Source organism: Stigmatopora nigra, unplaced genomic scaffold (assembly GCF_051989575.1).
Source record: "Stigmatopora nigra isolate UIUO_SnigA unplaced genomic scaffold, RoL_Snig_1.1 HiC_scaffold_25, whole genome shotgun sequence".
NCBI lineage: Eukaryota > Metazoa > Chordata > Actinopteri > Syngnathiformes > Syngnathidae > Stigmatopora > Stigmatopora nigra.
In genome coordinates this window covers 2098312-2124779 of record NW_027551604.1, presented here as the reverse complement: position 1 = coordinate 2124779, position 26468 = coordinate 2098312, and the positions used below count along the sequence as shown (strand labels likewise).

General features: G+C 36.3%; 1 protein-coding gene across 2 annotated transcripts in view; it reads right to left on the bottom strand.

Moving 5' to 3' along the window:
* Positions 1 to 6014: 6014 nt before the first annotated feature.
* wnt7bb (wingless-type MMTV integration site family, member 7Bb) overlaps positions 6015 to 26468 on the bottom strand; it is a 35992-nt gene continuing 15538 nt past the window's right edge. The window contains exons 3-4 of one of the 2 annotated variants that reach the window (XM_077711164.1): positions 10021 to 10292; positions 6015 to 6971 (exon numbers count right to left, since the gene is read on the bottom strand). In XM_077711164.1, coding sequence (XP_077567290.1) covers positions 6492 to 6971; positions 10021 to 10292 — 752 coding nt within the window. In that variant the 3' untranslated portion in view covers positions 6015 to 6491. The remainder of the gene's footprint in view (positions 6972 to 10020; positions 10293 to 26468) is intronic. The other variant, XM_077711162.1, reaches the window with a different exon arrangement.

Here is a 26468-nt window from a genome sequence, read left to right as displayed (position 1 = left end):
CAATACAGTCACCACATAATCCACCATTGACGGCCTTAGACGTCTCATCGTCTTAAACTGGGCGGAGCCCGATGAAAGACAGGAGGGGGAGGGGTTTCTCAACGATGCCCCCGCTCGGTTTTGCGGTCTATGATGTCACACGGGGCCCCAGCTGCCTTTGAGTGGCCATGTGTTCTTCACCACTAATATCAAGCAGATGACGAGAACCCCGCGAATGATGGAGCAGTCAAAACAAAGTTAGAAGAACACGCAAAAAAAGGCCAAGCTCATCGTCTTAATTGCAGCAGGCTGCTTACAGAGAAAGCCCCGCCCCTTTTATTGACCATGGACACCAAACTTCGGTCTTTTCGGAACGTTCCGAGGCCGTTATGACGGTTCCACGTCACCCCCTGAAAAAGCACTTTAAAAAAAAAAAAAAGGTTCGACCTAGAATAATCCATCATCCACCGACCGGACTATTAAAAATAAGTTTCCTGGACACGAGGAGACAGAAAGAGCTGTAATTGAAGAGTCGTCCTGGAAGATTTTCTCGTTTGGGATCTGGCTAATATCAGAAGTCGGCTCGCCAGAAATCGGACTTGTTGGAGTTCCATTCCCTTCATGTGGCGCGTTAGATAGTCAAGGACGTGAAAAAAAAATAATGTTGCAACAGCCAGGAATTTTTGATATTTTTCATCTCGGGGTTAATTTATGAATATTTAAAATGGCGGAGGTTAAATAGTGTCTTTGCTTATCCGTTTGTGGCAATGACGTTATTTAAAGAGATTTGCAATTTCGTTATTGCTTTGTCATTTTTACCCCCATAAAAAAATATAAAATATATAAAATACTTTAATATTTTGAGAGCTTTTTAAGTTTTTTAGACCTGTGATTGCATTTGTAGTTTTTTTTAATCACTTAATAAAATCATTAAAAAGGGAAGCAATTGGCAGCTATGTTGTATATTTTTTACTCCCCATAACATTGAATTATTAATATCCATACATAAAATATCTTAATAAATGGGACTAGATTTGCATAAATCTGACTTACCTTATAGTTCACGTCTGTGCTTGAAGTAGTTTGTCTTCTATTTTGTCCATAATTTTACATTGGAAAACTCCCTCACAACTTTATCTTGAATTAATTGCTTTTATTGTCATTATACAACTACAACGCTTTCACCACGTAGTGCACAAAAGATATCCCTCAACGCTTGTTCTTCTATTTGCACATATTCCGACAGCCATTCTAACTTAAAAGATGAAAACTTATTTTCTAACGCTGTTTAGGGGACGCCACATATCACCATCACTTTAGCTGTGTTAGCTTTAGCCTAATGCGGAAGTACAACCAATGCTGTGATTGTCTGCGTCACGTGACTTCATCGTGTCCAACGATTGGCTGAACTTGCCACTCAATGGATTTCGCAGTAAAAATCATACACACGAGGATTTTTATCTTTCCAAATCATCCTGAGTGGACTTTTGGCAATCTGACTACGTGGTGAGTGATTTTATTCCAGTCGAATTTAATGTGTAATTCCTTGACACTCAAATCGGGGCAGAGTTTGACGGACTTCCAAGCTCTAAACTTGGCGTTTGTTGACCATCGTGACAGCTGCCGCATTTGGACGTGACTCGTCGCTGAATTATGACGTGTCCCATTGAATTTGAATTATTTGCATAAAGTCGCCGTTTGGCTTTTTTGCTGATGACGTCATCACGAGTGGACTGTTCAAAACACTGTTTGGGGGATTCGAGCCCAGAAAAATGTGACATAAACTCGTTTAGACATTTTATTTTATTTTATATATTACGTCACACGCAATACTGTGGGAGATGGAGCTTTTTGCATTTCCGGGGCCAAAGGCTTCAGACAATTTAACAAAACCCATTTTACTTCTGCTCTACTGGTTTTTCTCAATAGCATCCTTTTGCTAACGCTAGAATAAAGTGGCTCAGTCAAGTTTAAAAAAAAAACGTTTAGAAAAAAAGGTTTTGGCAGAACACCATCTTATTCTGTACGTCACTTTGTGTGTGTTTTACATTTGATTTTTATTGTAACTGCATTTATCCACGTTGCAGTTTGGCAACGTTGAAGGAAATATGACAACATGTAATAGTAATTAAAGCAAAAAAATAAGGGGATTCCATAACATAATGGAAATTTAATAGGGGGATTTGTTTAAAAAGTGGAGGTTGATTCAAATTAGGCTTAATCAGGGCTCAGTGGAGTTTTTTTCTAGTCTTTTCTAATAGCGCATTAGCATTAGCATGCCATACACGCCTGATTCTGAAGTGGAGACTGCCAACTTTTCTCAATTAGCTCCTTCTCTTGCTCTATAACGGCTCTTTTTCACACTTTGTTTTCATCCAACTATCCCGTCCATCTCAACAAGAACGTTTTTTGGGGCTTTAGTGTGTCCAGAAACAAAAGAAACACTGAGCTGCTTTCAAAACTCATTTGCATGACGCTCTTCAACTCGTCCACTTAGCTCACATGTGTCAAAGTGGCGGCCCGGGGGCCAAATGTGGCCCGGTGGATCATTTTGTGTGGCCCGGGAAAGTAAATGATGAGTGCTGACTTTCTGTTTTAGGATGAAATTAAAATGAAGTGTATAGATGTATATTAAATTTCATGATTTTGACACTTTTAAATCAATAATTGTCATTTTTAATCATTTTTTTCTGTTTTTAGTTCAAAATTTATTTTGTAAAATCTAAAATTATATTTTAAAAAAGCTAAGCTTGTTCATAAGTTGAAATTGTTCATAAATTGAAATTGGTTCATAAGTTGAAATTGTTCATAAGTTGAAATTGTTCATAAGTTGAAATTGTTCCTAAATTGAAATTGTTCATAACTTGAAATTGTTCATAAGTTGAAATTGTTCATAAGTTGAAATTGTTCATAAGTTGAAATTGTTCATAAGTGGAAATTGTTCCTAAGTTGAAATTGTTCATAAGTTGAAATTGTTCATCAGTTGAAATTGTTCATAAGTTGAAATTGTTCATAAGTTGAAATTGTCCATAATTTGAAATTGTTCATAAGTTGAAAATGTTCACAAGTTGAAATTGTTGATCTGTTGAAATTGTTCATAAGTTGAAATTGTTCCTAAGTTGAAATTGTTCAAATTGAAGTTGATTCAGTGCTATATTTTGTATTATAATTCATGTTTAAGGCCTATACATGTATATTGAAGCTTTATATAACCGCATTAAAATGTTTAAGGCTTGTATAAGTCACCAGCATTGGTTTGTACTGAAAAAAACATTGAATAAAATGGAGAAAATACATACAGTACTGCATAGTATTTTTATTTCATTTCCATTTTAGTGTACTTACGTGTTATCTGTAGTTGTAGTTTTGGATTGGTTTGTATTTTTATCCCTTCCCTTAATGAAATCAGGTATTTGTACTTTTGTAATCAACCATTGTCTGTGTATTTAAACCTGTGTGTTTGTCAGTCTTTGTCGGATTGTCTGCTTTGTTTGAAACACTCGGATTAGCGTCTCCTTGTTGTCAAGGAAATGACAAAAAAGGGAATTTGGCCATCCCACGCGCCATAATGAAGACACACAACCGCATCGCATTAGCAAGCGTAGGGTTTGATTTATTTATCTCTCGTTTTTAATGATTTATAGACTTCCAAACAAAACTGCCAGCTGCTGTATTAAGCTTTATTGGAATGCCGAATAACAGACAGTCGACATGACGCTTGGCTCAATTTGCACAACAGATTTTAATGTTTTTTTTTTTTGTCGAACAGAAGAGGATTTATGGAAAAAATGGGCTGGGTTATACGCTGGGGACGCTTGACATTCTTGTTGCAACTTGCTTTTTTTGCAGGAAAACCAAAATATTCGGATTCCTGACTTTGTTGACTTCGGAAAAAAATGTTTGGGTTTTTAAGGGTGCTTATTGTTGCCGGGGAGTGAAATCAATGTCCAAATTATTATATTTTTATTATTTTTTTTTATGTGGGTGTGTCCTTTTTTTACAATTTTTTTTTTGTTTTGAGTGGCTAAAAAAGCTAAAAAAATCTAAAAGAATTGTCATTAAGTCAGATTTTATTATATAATTTTAAAATGAATAAATTCAATAATTTATTTTCGCTAACTCGTAAAAAATATTATATATTTTATTATATTATATTAATATTATATAGATATTTTTAGAACTATTACATATTATATTTATTTTTTTAGAAATATTATATCATATTTATTACCTTCCAAATGACAAATATTATATATTATATTATATTAATATTATATATTATATATTATATATTATATATTTTTTAGAACTATTCCATATTATATATATTTTTTGAAATATTATATCATATTTATTACCTTCCAAATTACAAATAAAACACCTCAAATTCATAAAAAATAACATTATTCTAAAAATAAGATATAAATGTCTAAAACTATTTTTTGTATTTATTCAAAAAGAAAATAAAGTTTTTCATTCAAAAAATATCCAATTATTTAAAGAATATTTTTTCAATGCCTTGAGGGGGGGGGGATTCGCCAGGCCACACCAACGTAACGTGGTCCAAGTGCGTCCAAAATTGCGTAAAAGGTCAATAAAAGTGCGTCCAAAGATCAATAAAAGTGTCTCAGCGAGTACTTTCCAAACAAGGACTTTTATTTAGCACGAAAGTATCAGTGCAGCACTGGACAACAACACCCGGCGCTCGGACGTCACCGCGTAAAACGACCGCCCGTGCTCTTTTCAATGAGAGAAGATGAGGCGTTTTTAAGGGTCGGATGGGCTTCAGTCAGAGCTCCTAAAGTACTTTCTTTTACACCAGGACTCATCAATTCGGGTCTCGGACGCTATGTCCGTTTTGCATGTCTCGCTCCTCCAATGCGCTAAATTCAAATAAACAAGAGATTTTTTTGTATTAAGATGCCTTCAAGGACTGCAATTGGTTGACTAATAATTTGGTGGCGTGGTGGATGAGTGTTTAGCTTGTTGGCTTTGCACTTTTGGGTATCTGGGTTGAATTCCATGTTCAACCTTATATGTGGAGTTTACATGTTTTTCCAAGGTTTCTGTGGGTTTTCTTTGGGTAGTCCGGTTTCCTCCCACATCCCAAAAAACATGCATGCTAGGCTAACAGCTAACAATTTGAACTCTATAATTAGCTAACCCTAGCTATGATTGGTTGTTCTTTGTCTTTCTGTGTGCTCTGTGATTGGCTGGCTAACAATTCAATAATTACAGATTTAGCGGTCTGGTGATGAGTGGTTAGTGTGTTGGCTTTGCAGTTTTGGGGATCTGGGTTCAATTCCATGTCTGTCCTCCTATGTGGACTTTGCAGTTTTTACCAAGGCTACTTTAGGTTTTCTCTGGGTAGTCTGGTTTCTTCCCACATCCCCAAAATAGGCATGCTAGGCTAACGGCTAACTGGTTGAACTCTTTAAATTGGCTAACGCTAGCTATGATTGGTTGTTCTCTGTCTTTGTGTGCTCTTTGATTGGTTGGCTAACAATCCAATAATTATAGGTTTGGTGGTCCAGTGGAGGAGTGGTTATTTCGTCAGGCTTGCAGTTCTGGGGATCTGTGTTCAATCCCATGTCCGTTCTCCTATGTGTAGTTTATATATCTTCCCAAGGCTTCTGTGGGTTTTCTCGGGGCAGTCCAGTTTTCTCCCATTATCCCCAAAACATGCATGCTAGGCTAATAGCTAACTATTTGAACTCTTTAAATTGCCTAACCCTAGCTATGATTGGTTGTTTTTTTGTCTCCGTGTGCTCTGTGATTGGCCTTGCAGTTCCGGGGAACTGGGTTCAATTCCATATCCGTCCCACTATACATGTTTTCCCAAGGCTTCTGTGGGTTTTCTCTGGGTAGTCCAGTTTCCTCCAATTATCCCCAAAACATGCATGCTAGGCTAACGGCTAACTGTTTGAACTCTTTAAATTTACTAACCCGAGCTATGATTGGTTGTTCTTTGTCTCTTGATGCCTGTAGTTAACTGGGATGGGCTCCAGCACCCCCCTACGACCTTTGTGAGGATGTAAAATAAAAAATATATTGTTTTGAAGGAGGGAGACATGTAAAAAAGACAATAGGTGCCCCCGGAAGACCCCCATTTTGGTGCCCCCTTGCTTTACACTTAGTACAAAAAAAACAGACATCTCTACCCGTTAGTGCTTTGTTTTTTTTTTAAAGATACTATAACATAAATAAACAATTTATTTTTCAGTGTTCAGAACAGACACTTCCAGTGTGACTGGAAGACTAACAATAACTCCATCGTATTCCAGTTGGCAGCAGAAGCTTTCCCAGAGTTCTCTGCTTTGTTTTGTTTCAGTTCGATTTCCAGCGTCCAATCACTCATGGCGTCCAATCGTTTTTTTGTTTGTCCGTAAATCCCAGAGCTGGTCAACCATTGCGCACAATCGGTTCATGTTTTCGAAGCCATGGAAATTTTTCGTGTGCAAAACCATGCGGCTAGCGTCCATAGCTAAATCCACCTGGAGTGGGCGGGGCTTCTACTTACAGGTGAACACTTCGGTCCTCTCGCTGCAGGTGTTGCATTTAACGAAACAGCACCACTGGAATTTACAGTTGCACTGCCACACTTTGGTATACTGATGCGTGTTGTAGCCCCGCCCACAACACATGAGGTCACAGCCGTCCGTGTGTGGCGAAGTACGGTTGCACAGGCGGCCTTGGGTACCCACGCTACCTGTAGCGGTGTCCTCTTCGCAGTAATTGGGCGACCTCTCGATGTAGACTAGGTCCGTGTCCATGGGTTTGCGGTAGCCTTGGGACTGTTTGACCTTTAGGTGGCTAGGTTGTCGTAGGCGGTTAGCCCGCATCACTTCAACGTGGACCGCCTCGTTGTATTTGTCCTTGAGCACGTAGCCGATCTCTCGGAATTTGGGGAGTGTGGTCCAGCAAGTTTTGGTGGTGCAGGAGCCGGAAACGCCGTGGCATTTGCATTCTAGTTTCATTCGTTCTTCTAGAACCTGAAGGGAAGATAGAAGATATTGTTGTTAGCCAATCAGGCCTTTACAATACTTAAATGTCATTTAATATCATTTAATCCCCATATTATGTCTTTTTTCATGTTATAAAGTTGTTTTTCGTCCTTTTTTATGGCACTTTTCCCGCATAAGAAGTTCTTAAAGAGTTTTGAAGAGCCAAAATGGCGGCCGGTGTGCGTCCTAGTATCTCTAATCTGCTATTGGTTGGAGTCACATGACTAATTTTATAATTATAGTATGTGGTATAATTATGTAATGCAGCTTTTTCATTTTGGGTATGTATTAGTCATAGGTTAGCTTTAGCTAGCATAGAAAAAATAGTTTTTTTAGGACAATTAGCAATTTAGCTAGCTTAAAAAAGTTGCTTCTCTTTTTTGGCGGACAATAAGCAATTAGAAAAATTAGCTTCTTTTTTTTAGCGGACAATTAGCAATTTAACTAGCTTAGAAAAAAATAGTTTTTTTTAGCAGACAGTTATGAATTTAGCTAGTTTAGAAAAAATGCTTCTTTTTAGTGGACAATTAGCAATTCAGCTAGCTTAGAATAAATAGCTTTTTTTTGCGGATAATTAGCAATTTAGCTAGTATAGGAAAAATAGCTTCGTTTAGCTAGCTTTTGGTTATTTCACAAGATGTACTGGTGCATATTTTTTTCTCACCAGTACAAATAACCAAAAGCCAGCTAAAAAACGCTATTTTTTTCTAAGCTAATTTTTCATCTCCATTTTTTCCATGTATAAATCATAGGCTAGCATTGGCTAGTACAGAAAAAGTGTTGTTTTTGCTAATTGGAGGTTAAACAAAACAAGAATTGAAACAAGTAGCACTTTTTATTTTTAATTTTGGGTGTTAATTAAATTAATAATTGCCTCTAACACACCAATGCCATTACATTTATGAAAAAAAAACTATTTTATTCCTTTTTATTTCCATTTCGGCCATGTATAAATCATAAACTAGCATTGGCTAGCATTTAAAAAAAGCCTTGTTTTTGCTAATTGGCAGTTAAAGAAAACAAGGACTAAAACAAGTACTGCCACTTTTTAATTTATTCTTATTGGCTCCAACGTACTCATGTCATCAAATTTTTAGCAAATTACCAATTGCGTTCCATTGCTTTTTGCATAGTGACCAACTGTATCCCAACCAACATGGCGGCCACTCTTGTCACTGTCTAGACTTTCCTCGCGTAGATGCGGTTTTTCAGTGGAACCACTCGAGTGCTTTTGACAAATGACACGCAATGGTTTGTTTACTATGGAAATTTTCCACTTGGAAATATGCGTGACATCATAGCTAAAAAAATGAATTAAAAAAAAAAGTCTAGACGCTGTAAAAAATGTCGCGCACTCGCCATTTTGTAACTGGTCATCGAGGTCATAAAAAGGTAAAATTTTCATTCTTTGGATGGAAGAAAAATGACACAAAATGGCGCCATTTGTTGACATTTTGTGGCGCTCTGGTTCAAACCGGTGTGTGAGTTGAGGATTTCCAAAAATGTCAAAAGAGAAAAACCACAAGGAATGGAATGGAAACGTCTACTTATTATGGTGTGTCTGTCAAAGTCACTCGTCTCATCACTTGGAACTCACAACACTGATTTATGGACTTTTTACAGCGTTTTATGACAGTCCAGTCCTTGTAAAAGATACTTTTTATAGCGGGTTAGTCTTGATTTTATGACTTTTTATGGGAAAGGTTAGTCGATAAAGTTGGGGATGTTTTGTTTTTGAGAAATGATTGGTCGTGGATAGCCAATTGTAGAGTGTTAAGGATAAATTATGCTTTTATTAGGGAAAGTGAAAATGATATGAATGTGTTTTTAAAGGGTCAGTATTTAAATAGCTTGAATTTGTCAGCTGGAGTGACTCATTGACGAGAAACGTTGTTTGGCTAACGGAGAGAAATTAGCCGTGAGCTAATAAGAGTGTGATGGAGCCATTATGTCAAGGTTATTATGTTATATTGTTATTAAGTTTTCATAAGTGGATACTTAAAGACATCCTGGTTCTGGGTATTCAGTAAAAAATACACGCCAAGATTGATTTGAGCATTTGTGATGCAAAAATAAAGGGGTTAGCATAGATGCTAATGGGCTTATTTCTTAGTTATTTACTGATTATTGATTTTTATTAGTATTTAGTGTTGTTAGTGTTGTTGTTATTGGTGTACTTCTATACTTAGTTGGAGTTGTTGACTACTTATTACGTTGTATTATCTTGACTACTATTTCTGACATATTTATGATATATTTGTATTATTATTTATTGATTATTTAGCTATTAATTTGCTTGTTGTTGTTATTTGTGCACTTCCATACCTAGTTATATTGTTGACACCTTATTCATTTTTACTTATATATTGATGGTTTATTTTTATTACTATTATTATTTATTGATTATTTGTTGTTATTGTTATTTATTGGTAATTTATAGTTATTGTTATTGAATATTTATTGTTATTGTTGTTTATTGTTATTTATTGATTATTTTTGTTATTATTTATTGATTACTTATTGATTATTTATTGATTACTTATTGATTACTTATTGATTATTTATTGATTATTTATTAATTATTTATTGATTTATTTATTGATTATTTATTGATTATGTATTAATTATGTATTGATTATTTATTGTTATTATATGTATTGTTGTTGTTATTTGTTGATTATTTAACTTATTTTTATTTATTGATTATTTATTTCTATTATTATTTATTCATTATGTTTTTTTTATTTTTAATTATTATTTATGTTGTTGCCTACTTATTATGTTGACGAGGTATTTATTTAATACATATTTAATGATTGAATATTTATTATTGATTGGTGATTGATTGTTTGTTTGTTGTTGTTATTGGTGTACTTACATAGTACTTAGTGTGTTGTTGAATACTTAATATAACTTTTATGATGACAATAAAAGCATTCAATTCAATGCAGATCAAAAAATGGGTTGACCAGTACATTAGATTTAGATTAGATTAGATTAGTTAACTTTATTCATCCCATATTCTCTCATGGAATACCTTTCTGCCCGCCTCGTTGTTGTGCAGGTTCATGAGTCGTCGCGGCGTCTTCTTGATCTCGCGAGCGTCGACGAAACGTCGGGAGAACTCGATGCCGTACTTGATATCGGCCGAGCAGCCGCCCCACTTCCAGCCCTCCTCCTGATTGTAGTAGCCTTGCTTCTCCCGGTCGCAGCCGCACTGGCTCAGGTTGCCCTGACTGCACGCCGCCGTAATGGCGTGCGCCACGCCCGCCGCCGTGATGGCGTACGTGAATGCCGCTTCCCGGCTGCCTGCGACAGAGAAAATGGAAGCTTTCTTAAGGAGGGCGGAGCTCGTGAGTAATACGAAAAGGACATGTTTGGAATTCGGTGGCCATTTTAGGGTTAGCATAAATACACCTAAGACTGGTCGCCAGTCACATGTCATCATACGGGAATCAAACCCACGGTTGTTCTGACCGAGTCAACCAAGTATCACAAATAAGTGAAAGATGTAAAATTTTAAATGACAAAAAATAAGTGGGCGATAAGGTGTTTGAGTGGTTAACATCTTCGCTTCACATTCTTAGGGTCGAGGGTTCGATTCCCAAGTTGGAGGCCCTATCACAGGGGTGTCTGACTTGGGTTAGTTCGTGAGCTGTGTTAGCGTCATCTCGATTTCACGTGGCTGGAACATTTTAGATATAATATTTAGATTAATATTTTTAATAAATGGATTAAAAGAAGTGGATTAAAAGACCTGAATATTCAGTTTTTTTATAGATCTAAAACAATGTTTATTTTAGCTTTTTCTAAATATATTTTTAGATTTGACAAAATAATTTTTGAAGTAAAAACACAGAAAACAATGATTTAAATAATGACAATTATTTATTTAAAAGGGTCAAAATCATGAAATTTAATATACATCTATACTTTATATCTAGTTATATTATACTATACATCTTTTAATTGGATCCTAAAACGGTGTACTCATGATTTACTTTCCCAGTCCACACAAAATAATGCGTTGGGCCACATTTCGCCCCTGGACCTCCACTTTGACACACATAACACCCTATCACCTACCAATAGATGCTTATTCTATTTAGTTGTTGTCTATGTTAGTCACTCTACGATTGCTGTCATTTCGTAACAAAAGAGTTTTTTAAGTGCTCGATAAGAGATTAAAATGCCCCTCCCTCTTGCATCCTCCCCCTATTTTTAGGAACGCGGTCCCTTTTCTGACCACAAAGCATTCCAGAACCCACTTTTGGGAGTTTAGCGTTGGAATTTTTTCTGTGGTGAGTTAGTCTAGGTGCTGTCCAAAGTGCTGAATTCCTCAAGCGTAGCACCTTGTGTGCAGCAACCCCAACGGCAAAAAGCTACTCAGCACTTCGACATTTTGTATTTAGTCCGTTTTTTTTTCGTTTTATTGTTGTTATAATTCTCCCCAAACTGGCGCTAGTTCACCATTTCACATTACTGGGCTCCAAACTGGGCTGATACTGTGAGAAAAGTCACTGGAGGTCTTTAGCGCATTGCTAACTATGAAAGAGAAAGGCTAGCCGTTGCCATGACGACAGTTTAAAGGGACATGACTTCATTCTTTCTCGGGTTTTTTTTTGGATAAAGAAAACTGATGGGTTGTATTGTTTATGTTTATTGACTGGGAAGGGTCAAGTGGATTACGGTTACTTAGAAGACTGGTGTCAAAGTGGTGGCACGGGGGCCAAATCTGGCCCGCCAAATCATTTTGTGCGGTCCGGGAAAGTAAAATCATGAGTGGTGACTTTCTGTTTTAGGATCAAATTAAAATGAAGAGTATAGATGTATATTAATTTCCTGATTTTTACCCTTTTAAATCAGTAATTGTCATTTTTTCATCCATTTTTTTCTGTTTTTAGTTTGAAAAATCTAAAAAATAAATTTTAAAAAAGCTAATTTGATAAAAAACGGAATATTCAGGGCTTTTAATCTAGTTCTTTTAATCCATTTATTAAAAAAATCTAAATATTATATCTAAAATGGTCCGCCCCACATGAAATCTAGTTGACGTTAACGCTGTTGTGTGCCTCCTGGCTTCCCTTTCCTAGTGGAACCAGGTGTTTGTCTTTTGAAATCAACCCTTGTTGGTATATGAACGCTGTTTTTTTTCTGGCAGGTCTGGTTTTGGGAGTGTTGATTCGTGTTTCTTGGACATAAGTAAGTAATGTTTGACTATTTGTCAGCTTTTATTTTGTTAAATTTATCCCAGTTTTTGATACAAGTAAAATATATAAGTGATTGTTTGATCACCTCTAACATGATAATTGAATGCCGTAAATCAGAGGTAAAATTGATTTAATTTCTAATGCTTTCAATGGGTTTTCCCTGGGCATGTGTGGGATTTCTTCGGGTACTCCGGTTTCCGACATAGTGGTTCGCGTGTCTAGCAGTTCTGAGGTACTGGGTTCAATCCCAGTTTGGTCCTCCTGTGTGGCGTTTGCATGTTCGCCCAAGGCTTGTGTGGGTTTTCTTTGAGTACTCAAGTTTCCAAACGAGTGGTTAGCATGTTAGCCTAGCAGTTCTGGGGTACTGGGTTCAATTCCAGTTTGGTCCTCCTGTGTGGAATTTGGATGTTCACCCCAGGCTAGTGTGGGTTTTCTCTGGGTACTCTAGTTTCCTCCCAAAACATGCATGCTAGGCTAATTAGCTGGTTGAATGCTCTAAATTGCCTATCCTCAGCTATGATTGGTCTTCCTTTGTCTCCTAGTGCCTTGCCGTTAGCTTTCATAGGCTCCAGCACCCCCCGCGACCCTTGACAGGATGGAAAATGAATCAATAAAAGCCACAAAACCAAACATTCTAATACAATCCAATGAATACAATGCGAGAAAAGTCGACGTAATAAACAATAAGTGAAGCGGAGATATCCCAGAATCCTTAGCGGCACTCCTAAGGGCCACAAAGACATCTTATTTGAAAAGGCTATGACGGCAGCAGGCGCTCTTCCTTCATTCATTCCTTCTTTCCTTCATTCATTCAAAAACAAGAAGCAAAAAGCGCTTGCAGGCGTCTTTTGATGTACGTTGTGTAAGACACTCTCCCTCCCGCAAATATTTGGCTTTGCTGGCTCGGAAGCCATTTTTCTCAGAGAAGCCCGTCTTTTCCATTCCATTTCCTACTTATTCACCTCTTGTTGTCATCTCGCTGGTATTTATTTATATTATTATATATTTTCTTGTCCCTGTTGCACAGATGGATGGACTCAATATATCTATAGTACGTAAAAAAATATTCAAAAAATAAATAAATAATAATAAAAATATAAAAAAATAAATACATAAAAAATATAAAAAATAAATACATAAAAAATATAAAAAAATAAATACATAAAAAATAAATACATAAAAAATAAATAATAAATAGTAAAAAATATATAGAAAAAAAATACAAATAAATAAATGATAATAAAATATAAAACAATACATAATAAAACATATTTACAAAATAAATCATAAAAAAATATAAAAAAAATAAATCATAAATCTAAAAAAATTAAATCATAAAAAAATAGACAAAAATTAATAATAATAAAAATACATAATAAATATTATTTGTATACATCATGCTTGAAATGTATTTATTCATTCATTCATTTCCTCTCAACTCATTTTCTGAACCCTCACTAGGATTGCGGGGGGTGCTAGATCCTATCCCATCTGACTTCAGGGGGACACCCTGAATTGGTGACCAGTCATGGGGCAATTTATAGTGTCCATTTAGCCTAATATACATGTTTTGAGAATGTGGGAGGAAACTGGAGCACCCAGAGTAAACCCACACAAGCCAGGGGAGAACATACCAACTCCACACAGTTTGAACCCACCAGGAATCAAACCCTCGACCCCAAAACTGTAAGGCCGACACTGGAGCCCCTTGATCCACAATCAACATGCAAATTTTGCACCGGACGACCAACTTGGGATCGAACCTTGTACCTCAGAACTGCTAGCCCAAAACGCTAACCACTCAACCACCAGTCCATCCAACCAATTTTTATCTTTTTTTAAAGACATTTTTGAAGCCCTTCTGTTGTTGGTCAGGAATAATTTTGACAAAATTGTCATTAAATTAGTGCGTAAAAACTCCTAATAGTGCAACCTACACAGATTTATTTACCATTTCGAGCCAATATGGAAGGATAGAAGACCTCGATAGCAAGTTCAGAATTTCCCGCATGGGCCGCCAAATACAAGGGTGTGGTAGCCAAAAAAATCCAACCACAACACCGTTTTTGCAACAACAACAACACACTTTTACCCCGACGTGCGTGCAAGTGGACTCGCCGTGCCCTCTGAGCAGGAAAGGGCTTTCGTTTTGGGCCACCGCGGGAAAAAAAAAAAACCTAAAAAACCTGGGGTTGCCTCGTTTTCTGCCAAAACAAAATTGCACTGACCAAAAAAAACCCTCATTCAACTTGGAAACCAGTCGTAAAAAAATGGCCAAATATTAAAACAGATGTCTATTAGACTTTTAAAGGCAATTGTCCGAATAGGGATGTTATCAATAAGACGCCATCTTGGAACAGGTATAGGTGACTAAGTTTGGCAACTAAAAAGATGAAGTTTGTTTTTTTTCGGGGTTTTTTTGGAGTGGTGCCCCTGGGAGACATTTCTCAAGGGAAAGATTTACAAGCGGCGTTGATACGAGTGTCGTCGGCTGACCTCGGTTAGCCTCGATGGCCTGGCCGCCTTCGGGCAGGGTGATGGTGGAATTACGGCTGCTGACATAAGGGGACCAAAAGAAAGACACAAACAGCTGGGAGAATGAACTCCTTGCTGCTGTTTTGCCAGGCTAAATCGGGTAAAGGTGGTAGAAGTCGCCCTTTTCTGGGTTTAACTGCAAGTACAGTGACTCCAAAAAAGTAGAGTTGTTATGCTAGTGCAGAAAAATCCCATTGAAATGAACGAAAGTACATTTTATGTTGTTTTTTTTACTAAAAATTAATTACAGTGTGGTTTAATGGTTTGTATTGTGACCAGATTTTTGTAAATGTAACTTTGAATTGAGTTTCTAATTGGAAAAAAAGTGTTTTCATACTTGGATTGTTAACTAGTAGCTAGCTAAAAACGGCTAGTTGGAAATAACTATTCAAGGCTAACTAAAAAGCTAAATTTGTTCACATTTTTTGTATTCTTAATTACTCATAGCATGATTTGGGCTTATTAACACTTTCTACTTATCACCTTGGATTGGGTTGCCAATTAGCAGCTAGCTAAAAACGGCTAGTTGGAATTAACTATTCAGAGAAAACTAAAAACCCGATCCCTAACCCGATCCCTAACCCGATCCCTAACCCGATCCCTAACCCGATCCCTAACCCGATCCCTAACCCGATCCCTAACCCGATCCCTAACCCGATCCCTAACCCGATCCCTAACCCGATCCCTAACCCGATCCCTAACCCGATCCCTAACCCGATCCCTAACCCGATCCCTAACCCGATCCCTAACCCGATCCCTAACCCGATCCCTAACCCGATCCCTAACCCGATCCCTAACCCAATCCCTAACCCTAACCCGATCCCGAACCCGAACCCAACCCCCAACCCGACCCCCAACCCGACCCCCTACCCGATCCCTAACCCCATCACACTCAAGCATCAGAATCCAGTCCCAATATGCGCTAGCTAGCATCATATCCACATCTAAGAGGCCCATCCATTAAACAAAAAGGAAACCCGGCATAAAAGTGGAAGGAAAACCCTGGTTTTGCGTCCCGATGGGCCTCCTCTGTTTTCCGTTGCACTTTTTCTATCCCGTTGCTAAGAGCCTACGCTACGCTCCTCGCAAATTACAGACAAAGTTGCGGTTAGCGAGGTTTGCAGCTCGAGTTATTAGTACAGCCGTGTTGCTGTTACAATAAAAATAATATTTTTCTACCAGAAACATCCCGGTCCCACGTTCCGCTTGGATTGGAAGTTACACGGGCGACGCACGCAACTTATACGCTGGCTTGCTAGAATAGCTGTGAAGCTAAAACAATTACAATGGTACCTTGAGATAAGAGCTTCATTCGTATGTCGATTTACTCGTAACTCAAATCAACGTTTCCTATAGAAATTAACTAAAAACAAATTAAATAGTTCTAAATTCATCCAAAACTGGATATTGGATTGGCAAAACATTTTTTATCCTTCTAATTTGCTATCTTTTAATAATGTAATAAATAATTAGTGGTGTATTAGTACTAAAATGTGTTTAATAGTACAAAATGTGTTTAATAGTACTAGAATGTGTTTAATAGTACTATAATGTGTTTTTTATTTAATAGTACTAAAATGAGTTTAATAGTACAAAAATGTGTTTAATAGCACAAAAATGTGTTTAATAGTACTAAAATGTGTTTAATAGTACTAAAATGTGTTTAATAGTACTAAAATTAGACAGATTTGGAGACTTTTTGCATGGCAATGCGCTCGTAACATAACAAATATTTAAATTAACTTAGATTATGATGCAGACACACTAAAAAATAACTTTAATCCAATCTTACACTAAACTTAATTCTAATTTTGTTTATACACTAAACTTAATTCTAATTTTGTTTAAAATGTTGCTCCCTTTCTTCTCCCAGGTTGGCTCTATTGGCCCCGCCCCTCACTTTCAAATGCAACCTATCAAGGGTTGTTTACTTTTGTATTCCCTTCAAAATATCCCCAAAATGACGCACACAAATGTCGTCACAATAGACGCAAAACCACTAAGTACTGTATGTATACTCCTCTCGTATTAGCCAACAAGCTCCGCCCATTCGCATTAACTAACAGGAAAAAACACAGACTATACTTCCAATGGAACGGTGAGAAATGAGCCTCAAAACTCCCTGAGGTGGAGATGGAATTATCTAACTTGTCAAAACAGGCAAAGAAAACGCCATTCCTACATTTTTTTACCCGAATAATGAGCCTGGAGCACAACTTAGCCTATACAGAGCTAGGAAATGTACTGATGAGTTCAATGACACTATGGAATTCAAAGCTTCGTGAATTTGTTCATGTTTATTGTTAATCATTGAGTTGAATTTGTTAGATTTGAAGAGTTTTTAATTGTGGGGGTGATTAACATAGATAATAACATCGTGTTATTATGTTAGAAATTCCTTAACATGTGCTATGTGAAGCACTAGATTATCTAAACCTGTTTTGGGAGTTTTTTTGCTTTAATAAAGGCAGAAATGGCTATTCGAATTTAAGTTTTTAGTATTAAGATTTAGATCATAAATCAAAGATAAAATTGATGTCAGTTTTGGTGGTTAGCTGAAATATATTTAATATTAATGGTGGTTACTTATTTATTCATTAAATATTTCTTATTATTTATGGATTATTTATCTGTTCATTTGTTTGTTGTTGTTATTTGTGCATTACCCTACTTATTTATTTTATAATTGATTTAAGTTTCATTGTTGTTATTTATTAATTATTTGTGAACTTGAACTAATAAATTGATTAAATGAACTGGATTTAAAGCCCTGAATATTCAGTTTTTTTTATAGATTTTAAAACAATGTTTATTTTTAGTTTTTTTAATACATTTTTAGATTTAACAAAATAATTTTTGACCTAAAAACACAGAAAAAATGATTTAAAAAATGACAATTATTGATTTAAAAGGGGGAAAATCAGGAAATTTAATATACATCTATACTTTCAATTTGATTCTAAAACAAAACAAAGCAATGTTTATTTTAGCTTTTTTTAAATATATTTTTAGATTTAACAAAATAATTCTTGAACTAAAAAGACTTAAAAAATGGATTAAAAATGACGATTATTCATTTAAAAGGGGGAAAATCAGGAAATTTAATATACATCTATACTTTCAATTTGATCCTAAAACAAAACAATGTTTATTTTAGCTTTTTTAAATATATTTTTAGATTTAACAAAATAATTTATGACCTAAAAACACAGAAAAAATGATTAAAAATGACAATTATTTATTTAAAAGGGTCAAAATCATGAAATCTAATATACATCTATACTCTTCATTTTAATTTGATCCTAAAACAAAAAGTCAGCACTCATCATTTACTTCCCCGGACCCCACAAAATGATCCGGCGGCCCATATTTGGCCCCCGAGCCACCACTTTGACACATATGAGTCAACTTGCTAACCACTCTGCCACCAGTCCCACCCTCCTGCACTCAGCCACCACTCAACAACAAACCCCGCCCCCTTCCCTAGCACAACCCATCACCTAAGTGTCCCAATGTCATTGTGATTGTTGGCACATGTAAATATCCAACACGGATAGAATCCAGCGATTGTGCGATGACAAAGCGCGGCGCGAGATTACAGTTGATCCTCTGACATCCTGCTTCCTCCCGCGGTAGACACAGACGGACGCAGATGTAAGCGATAACCGGTCCAAAGCGGTCGGATGGACAAACTAGAGCAGGGGTGGCCAACCCGCGGCTCGCGAGCCGCATGCGGCTCTTTGCCCGGTTTCATGCGGCTCTTACGTCCATATCAAAGTTTGTATTTGTGTTTTATTTTTTTTTGCGTGTGCGCTTCGCTTGAGTTCAATACGGTATTTTCGTCCAATGCGCATGTGCTCGGGATGAAAATACCTCAAAGTTTCCCAGTAGGAGCAAGGTCATTTGAGTAAACGTTTTTAACAGAGTGGGAGAGCTCCCGTGAACCAGAAGCGACAATGAACGGCGTCGCGCACACAAAAAGTATCCCAAAGATCGAGCGTCGGCTGAAAAAGCCACACCCCCTGCGAGGCAGACCAAGGCGAGAGTGCTCAGCCGGGAGCAGCCAATAGGAGAGCGAGGTGTACACCCACGTGGTGGGCGCGCTAGTTCGCCCACCACGTGGGTGTACACCTCGCTCTCCTATTGGCTGCTCCCGGCTGAGCACTCTCGCCTTGGTCTGCCTCGCATGAACATTGTGTGTGCACTGTCTCACACAGACAAACTCTCAGTTCAACCAAGTCCACAAACAAAAATATAATAATTTACAATAGCGTTTTTCTTTTTCTATGCATGTTACTTAGTGGGACTTCTGTCATAAAATCAGCGCCTATTTTTGCGCAACATTCGCTCCTTGTGAGCTGTCATTTATTATGAATGGCTTTTAACTAGCGAAAAGCCATTCATAATAAATGACAGCTCACAAGGAGCGAATGTTGCGCAAAAATAGGCGCTGATTTTATGACAGAAGTCCCACTAAGTAACATGCATAGAAAAAGAAAAACGCTATTGTAAATTATTATATTTTTGTTTGTGGACTTGGTTGAACTGAGAGTTTGTCTGTGTGAGACAGTGCACACACAATGTTCATTGTTGATAATGACTGGCCTGTGCTGTTAGTACTGTAGGAGTCAATTTATGTCATTACTATGCTGGTGTGTGACATTTACAATAAATCTGTGTGATGTGGCTCTTTGCGGTAACACGGTAAAAAATGTGGCTCTTGGTCTCTGACTGGTTGGCCACCCCTGAACTAGAGGGTCTCCACGGGAGAAAATACCCTAAATACCCCCCTAGGGACTCGAACTATGACCTTTTGGCGAGCCCACATAGCGGATGACAAAAGTGTCCTGCTCGGGAATCAAACCGACGCAAAAAAAGGAAAGCCGGCACGCACGAGCGCCATGTTTTTTCTGGCGAGGATGGTCAGACAGGATTGGGAATGACCACATGATGATGGGCTGAAAAATGGGCCTTCATCCATCCATCCGTCGGCTACCGCCACCGCCGTGAACGCCGCCAACGCCGCTACCTCGGCATAATGCACGCATCATTACCTCACGTCAGGCCGCACGCTATCAGACGACAGAGTCGGTTCTCACAAAACGCCGCTGTCATATGAATTTGATCCATAAATCACTCTCTGTAAATGTGGGAAAGTGGAAAAATGGCGGATAGAAGGCTTTTGAAGGCGCTGCACACTTCCGTAGAGTTATGTGACATTTTTCTCCTGCTTGTGTGTAATAATTGTCAATGTTTTGTCAAGAATGGCGTCATTTTGCAACAATTATTAGTAGGGTTTTTTTGCAGGCCTATTTATAATCCGCATAAAGCTTGATTTATGGGTTTTTGTGTGTATGTTAAGCTACTCTCGCTACGTTTGTCCAAACTGTGCAACCTAAAGAGTTGATTTTTTTTATGGTGGTCATAAACAGGTGTCCAATCATAATAGACAAGTTAGGTTGAGAATAGATTGAATTTTTTCACTTCTATAAGTGTGTAAAGTCAATCTTTTTATCTGTTAAAAGCCCATTTTTCAAAATAAATTTATTTTTACTACTTGATTGTGTCTGACAACACAAAGTATGAAAAATCTTTTTTTATCAACATTTTTTAGCGAAACAATGACCATTTTTAGATTTTTGATAGTAGAGAAAGACAATTTTTAATGAATATTAATGTTGTATTAGTGAATATTAATTGAAACCATACCAATATCCATCTGGAAACACAATTATATTAGCTTTTTTTGCATTATTCGACACTATTTAACATCAAAATTTTAAAAAGACTAATTATACAAACTTTTTTCAAGTGGCTTTTGCCTTAAAACATCACTGGAAAATCTCCAAAAACAAATTCTGAGCTATTATTTATTCTCCAATGCCCATATTTAAGTACATAAAATTTATTAGTTAGACTTTCCAAGCTATTGCCATTCCACTAAGCCCCTCCCCCTAAAAAAGGGCAGCGACCTATCACAACGTCAATCCAACGTTCCCCAGTCAGTGTCAAGCATTCTAACTTAATACTTCATCTCCCATTTCCTTTTCCTTATTCAGGCGGAGGAAATAAAGCAAGAATGGAACATCGTGGTCATTTAAATACATTTCAAGCTTGTGTTGCCAGTTCATTATTAGCCTTGGGTCAAACCGCGCTTGTCAAACGTGCCGGCATTTCATTTCACCACAAAAACGGCCATCGAGGGATTCCGAGAAGGGGGCGGGCTCTCTCTCTCTCTCGTGTAATGCCTTTAAAATGTGCGAGTTTCATGTCGCCACGGTTCGCCGTTAATGGTGACTCCCGTGACAATAGAACGGCAATTATGTAAATAGTCATTTCGTGAATGGGTGGCTCTCGAGCCGCTTGTGGCGCGATGCTTCTTATCATATTTTGTATGTACTCTGGCGCTTTGCCTCGTTTTAATGAATCTCTTATTTTTATTTTCTCTTAAAATACAACCAAATTGTTTAAGGCCAATTAAAAAGAAATGATATATTATATTACAGATAAGTGGTTAGTGCAAGGGGGACCATTTTAGAGATAATATTTTAGATATAATATTTTAGATGTAATATTTTCAGTATAATGTTTTAGAGATAATATTTTAGAGATAATATTAAATTTTTTAGATATATTTTACATATAATATTTTTGATATATTTTACATATAATATTTTTGATATATTTTACATATAATATTTTAGATATAATATTTTAGATATAATATTTTACATAAAATATTTTAGAGATAATATTTAGAAATAATATTTTAGATATAATATTTTACATAAAATATTTTAGAGATAATATTTAGAAATAATATTTTAGATATAATATTTTACATAAAATATTTTATAGATAAACATTTGGATATATGATTTTAAATATAATATTTTACAAATAATATTTTAGAGTTAATATTTTGATATAATAATTTAGATATATTTTAGATGTAGTATTTATTTAATATTTCAGATATAATATTTAAATATAATATATTTAGATATATTTATTTACTATTTTAGATATAATATTTACATGTAATATTTATTTAATATTTTACATATAATGTTTACATGTAATATTTTTTCAATATTCAGATCCAGATCGATCCAACTAGTTGGCCTTTCTCTCCTTGTACTTTGCAATCGACAAGCCTAAAATCAGCTGGGACATGCTCCAGCACCCTCTGCGACCCTAGCAAGGACAAAACAATTCAAAAAATGAACTGAATTTTCTTTCAATATGTCACCACAGTGACTCTATCCCCTCAAAAACAAGCAAATAAGGAGTTTTCCATGTATCTTCTTCTTCTAGTTTCTAATCTCACTCTATCGGCACTGACCTTTCCCCTCCACTGACTCCGCCCCTCCTCCCCTCCCAAATCCCCCCTCCCAACCGGTCTCCAGCAGCTCTTTCCACAGAAGTGCTTTTCAATGAAGGCGCTGACGTAAACATCCTTTTATCTGATTGGATGCACTTTTTTTTTCTTTTTTTTTTGGGCCCCTTGGCAGGTGGATTGGCCCACTCGCCCACTCGCCCACTCGCCCACTCACGGATGGCGGAGTCGGATAAAAGACAAGAAGGCTGCCAGGGAGTCGCTCCCATCTTGGTAGTGGTGGTGGGAGGATGAGGAAAATACACAGCTGAAAACGCCTGCTATTGTTTCACTCGGCTTTGGTTCAAGTCTACATATTTTACTCCTCTTTTTTTGTTTGTTTTAAGGAATACAGTAATCCCTCAAATATCACGGTTCATTTTTTTTACCTAGATCTACAATGTCTTGTGTGTCTGTATTGCTAATGCAAGAACATTTACCAAATATGGGATGAAATAAATTTTAATCTAATCTAATTTAATGTAATCTAATTCTAGAGCAAACATGGCCGTGATAATTGAAAAATCGCAAAGTATGGTCATTCCTATTATAACTATTTTTTCTAGCAGTGATAGTGGCTTCTGCTTATGAGTTTCAGTGTGAATTTTCACATTTTTATGAAGTTTTTTTTAAATAAATACGTAAAAAAACACAAAGTAGTGAATTTGCGATATATAAGGGATTACTGTACAGTAATACCTCGAATATCATGGTAAATGTCGACTAACATGGCCACAATAATTGAAAAATCGCAAAATAGGGTCACTCCTATTATAACTTTTTAAATTGTTTTTATTTATTTTATTTTTATTTTTTTTTGTGCTGAGTCCTTTTATTTATTTGGCACAAAAAAACAGAATAAAATTGAATAGTGAATTTTATTATTTTATTTATATTTCCCATTCATATTATTTTTTTTTATATGTTCCATTTATATTATTATTTTATTTATATTTCCCATTTATTTTGTTATTTTATTTATATTTCCCAGTCCAAATAGACCTTTTGTCTATCCCCATTAATTAAACATTCAATGCTAACTTTACTAATTAAAATAAAATTAACGTCAACAACCATTAAATACACTATATTCCTTGCATAAATATAAAAAAAATTAAAAAACAAGAATTTCTACAGTATACAAACCATTTTCCATAAAAAACGACCCACCATTTTTTTCACCAAAAACTCCAAAAAAACAAACATCCATCAAATTCCGATTAATTTCATCCCAAAAACACATAACAAGACAATCCAATTTTTTATCGAAAAGAAAAACCCAACTCCCATTTACACACCATTTTCCATAAAATCTACCTTCCATTTTTTTCACCAAAAACTCCAAAAAAAACCAAACATCCATCAAATTCCGATTAATTTCATCCCAAAAACACATAAGACAATCCAATTTTTTATCAAAAAGAAAAAACCCAACTCCCATTTACACACCATTTTCCATAAAATCTACCTTCCATTTTTTTCACCAAAAACTCCAAAAAAAAACAAACATCCATCAAATTCCGATTAATTTAATCCCAAAAACACATAACAAGACAATCCAATTTTTTATCAGAAAGAAAAAACCCAACTCCCATTTACACACCATTTTCCATAAAATCTACCTTCCATTTTTTTCCACCAAAAACGCCCACAAACAACTATCCATCAAATTCCTATTAATTTCATCCCAAAAAACACAACAAGACAACCACAATTTTTTATCAGAAAGAAAAAACCCAACTCCCACTTACACATCATTTTCCATAAAAAATTACCCACCATTTTTTTCCACCAAAAACTGCCACAAACAAACAATCAATCAAATTCCTATTAATTTCATCCCCCAAAACACATAAAACAACCCAATTTTTTTGTCAGAATGAAAAAATAAACCAAATCCCATTTGTTAGCGACGCAAGCTAACCCTCCACCCCTTTGCCGGCGCCATCAAACCGTTTGCGATACGTCACCACCAACGTAGCAAAACAAAGCGCTTTCAAGCTAACCCGAATGAGGCCCGGTGACAAACTGGCTGGAAAGTCAAACACAAGGTAACCGGAGCGCTACATTTTACGACGCCACTCTTTGATGCTAAGTGTAGCCGCTGAAAGGTGTCCATTTTCAAGTGCATTTCTATTCCAAAGAGAGCAAATAGGTCAAAATACTCCTTTTAAGACGAGACTTGAAAGCCTGCCAAACTTCCCCACCGTTGAATAAATGCGACAGAAGTGGCTTTTGAACAACAGGTGAGGCCAAATATTGCCCACCCTGGAATTTATCAAAACAAACACAGCTTCACCTCGACTTCTAAGAGCCAAATCATTAACATTTTCCAGTTAGGCTCCGCCCACACTCCATTTGAAGATGATTTTAATCCACCCAAGTCTCAAAAATGTCTATATTTGTGGCTTATTTGTCTATTTGTGGATGCAAACAGGTCAATTGTTGTAATTTCTGGACTATAAGACGCACATATTGTATTTTCTCGCATATTAGCCGCCACTATGTATAAGTTTCATGTTTAAAACTGCCTTAAAATGGTTGAATTTCCCAATTTCTCGAGTATAAGCCGCCCCCTGATTCACAATTTTCATCTCCATCTTCTTGGTTTTTAATAGGGAGTACAAATGTTTTACTTTGAAGGGAAAATGTTAAGAAAAAACGAATTCTGAGAGCCATATCGTCAACATTTTCCAGTCAGGCTCCGCCCACACTCCGTTTGAAGATGATTTTAATCCAGAAAACAGCTATAAACTCACAAAAATATCTATATTTGTGTCTTATTTGTCTATTTGTGGATACTAACAGGAGAATTGTTGTAATTTCTGGACTATAAGACACACATATTGTTTTTTCTCGCATATAAGCCACCAATATGTATACGTTTCATGTTTAAAACTGCCTTAAAATGGTTGTATTTCAAAATTTCCCTCGTATAAGCCGGCCCCTGATTCACAATTTTCAAATCCATTTTTATGGTTATTAAGGGAGTACAAATGTGTTACTTTTAAGGGAAAATCTTAAGAAAAAACGAATTCTGAGGGCCAAATCATCAACATTTTCCAGTCAGGCTCCGCCCACACTCCATTTGAAGATGATTTTAATCCAGAAAACAGCTATAAACTCACAAAAATATCTATATTTGTGGCTTATTTGTCTATTTGTGCATGCAAACAGGAAAATTGTTGTAATTTCTGGACTATAAGACGCACATATTATATTTTATTGCATAAAATTGAATGTATTGATTTCCGATGTATCAGATCGGCAAAACGTTTAAATTAGAAATTCGAACTGAAAAGCCATAAAAAAAAATGTTGGGGATTATATAAAATGGACCGTAAAACTGAAACCTAACTCGTAATTCGCGGTGGGTTTCATCTCCTCATTGGCTATCCAAAACTAAGACGGGATCACATTGTGGGGGGAAAAGGTTTAGTGTTCCTCATTTGAGGGGGATTTAACTTTAGAACATAAATATGGAGCGGAACAGCTTGCTCTTAATTATGATGATGATGATTATGATGGTTTCGGGATGGAATTGGAACATTTTTAAACAGAGGTGTATTCCATGATTTCATACAATTCCATAACATACGCTGACAATTTGTTGCCAGGTAACAAATCCCGGAAAAAAATAGCAAAGATGTTGATGGCAGGTGTTTAGTATTTTGTTATTTTTGTATGTGTATATGTGTGTGTGTGGATATGTTTTACTTTCCACAGTGTGTATTAACGACGAGGGAATTCTTCACTCATGTCTGTGGTCTCCCACGGCGACCGAATAGGACGCTACAAAAAATGCTGCCAAATGCGGGTGCATAGCCGTCTTGTCTACTCAAGCAGAGAGTGGCATCTCTCCAGGGATTGGACTGAAATTCCCAATCAACAACTATAAACATACTTTCATATACGCCTGTCAATCAAAACTAAGGGGTTTCATCATGTAGCAATGTTGACTCAGGCTGCTAGCATACATGATACATGCTAATATAGCCGTCCATGGACTTCCATGCATGTAGTATTTTAAGAGGTAGCTTAAAAAGCTAATATCAGTCTTAGTCTTAGTACTACTAGTTTAATTTTAGGAAGCTGTTTAAGATACTGCTATCAACATATGCTCTAAACAAAATATTGTTCAAACTGGCCTATTATAATGAGAGAAAATATTATTTATTTTATATGAAAGTCTTCAAAAGTAAGAAAAAGATCGTTTTTGGTTGGTTAGACTGAACCAGGAAGTGAAAGATAGAAAGTAGGGAAAATAACGTTTGTGATTGGCTAGACTGAACCAGGAAGTGAAAGACGGGAAGTCAGAAAAAATCGGTTTTTTTTGGTTGACTGAACTAAACACGGAAGTAA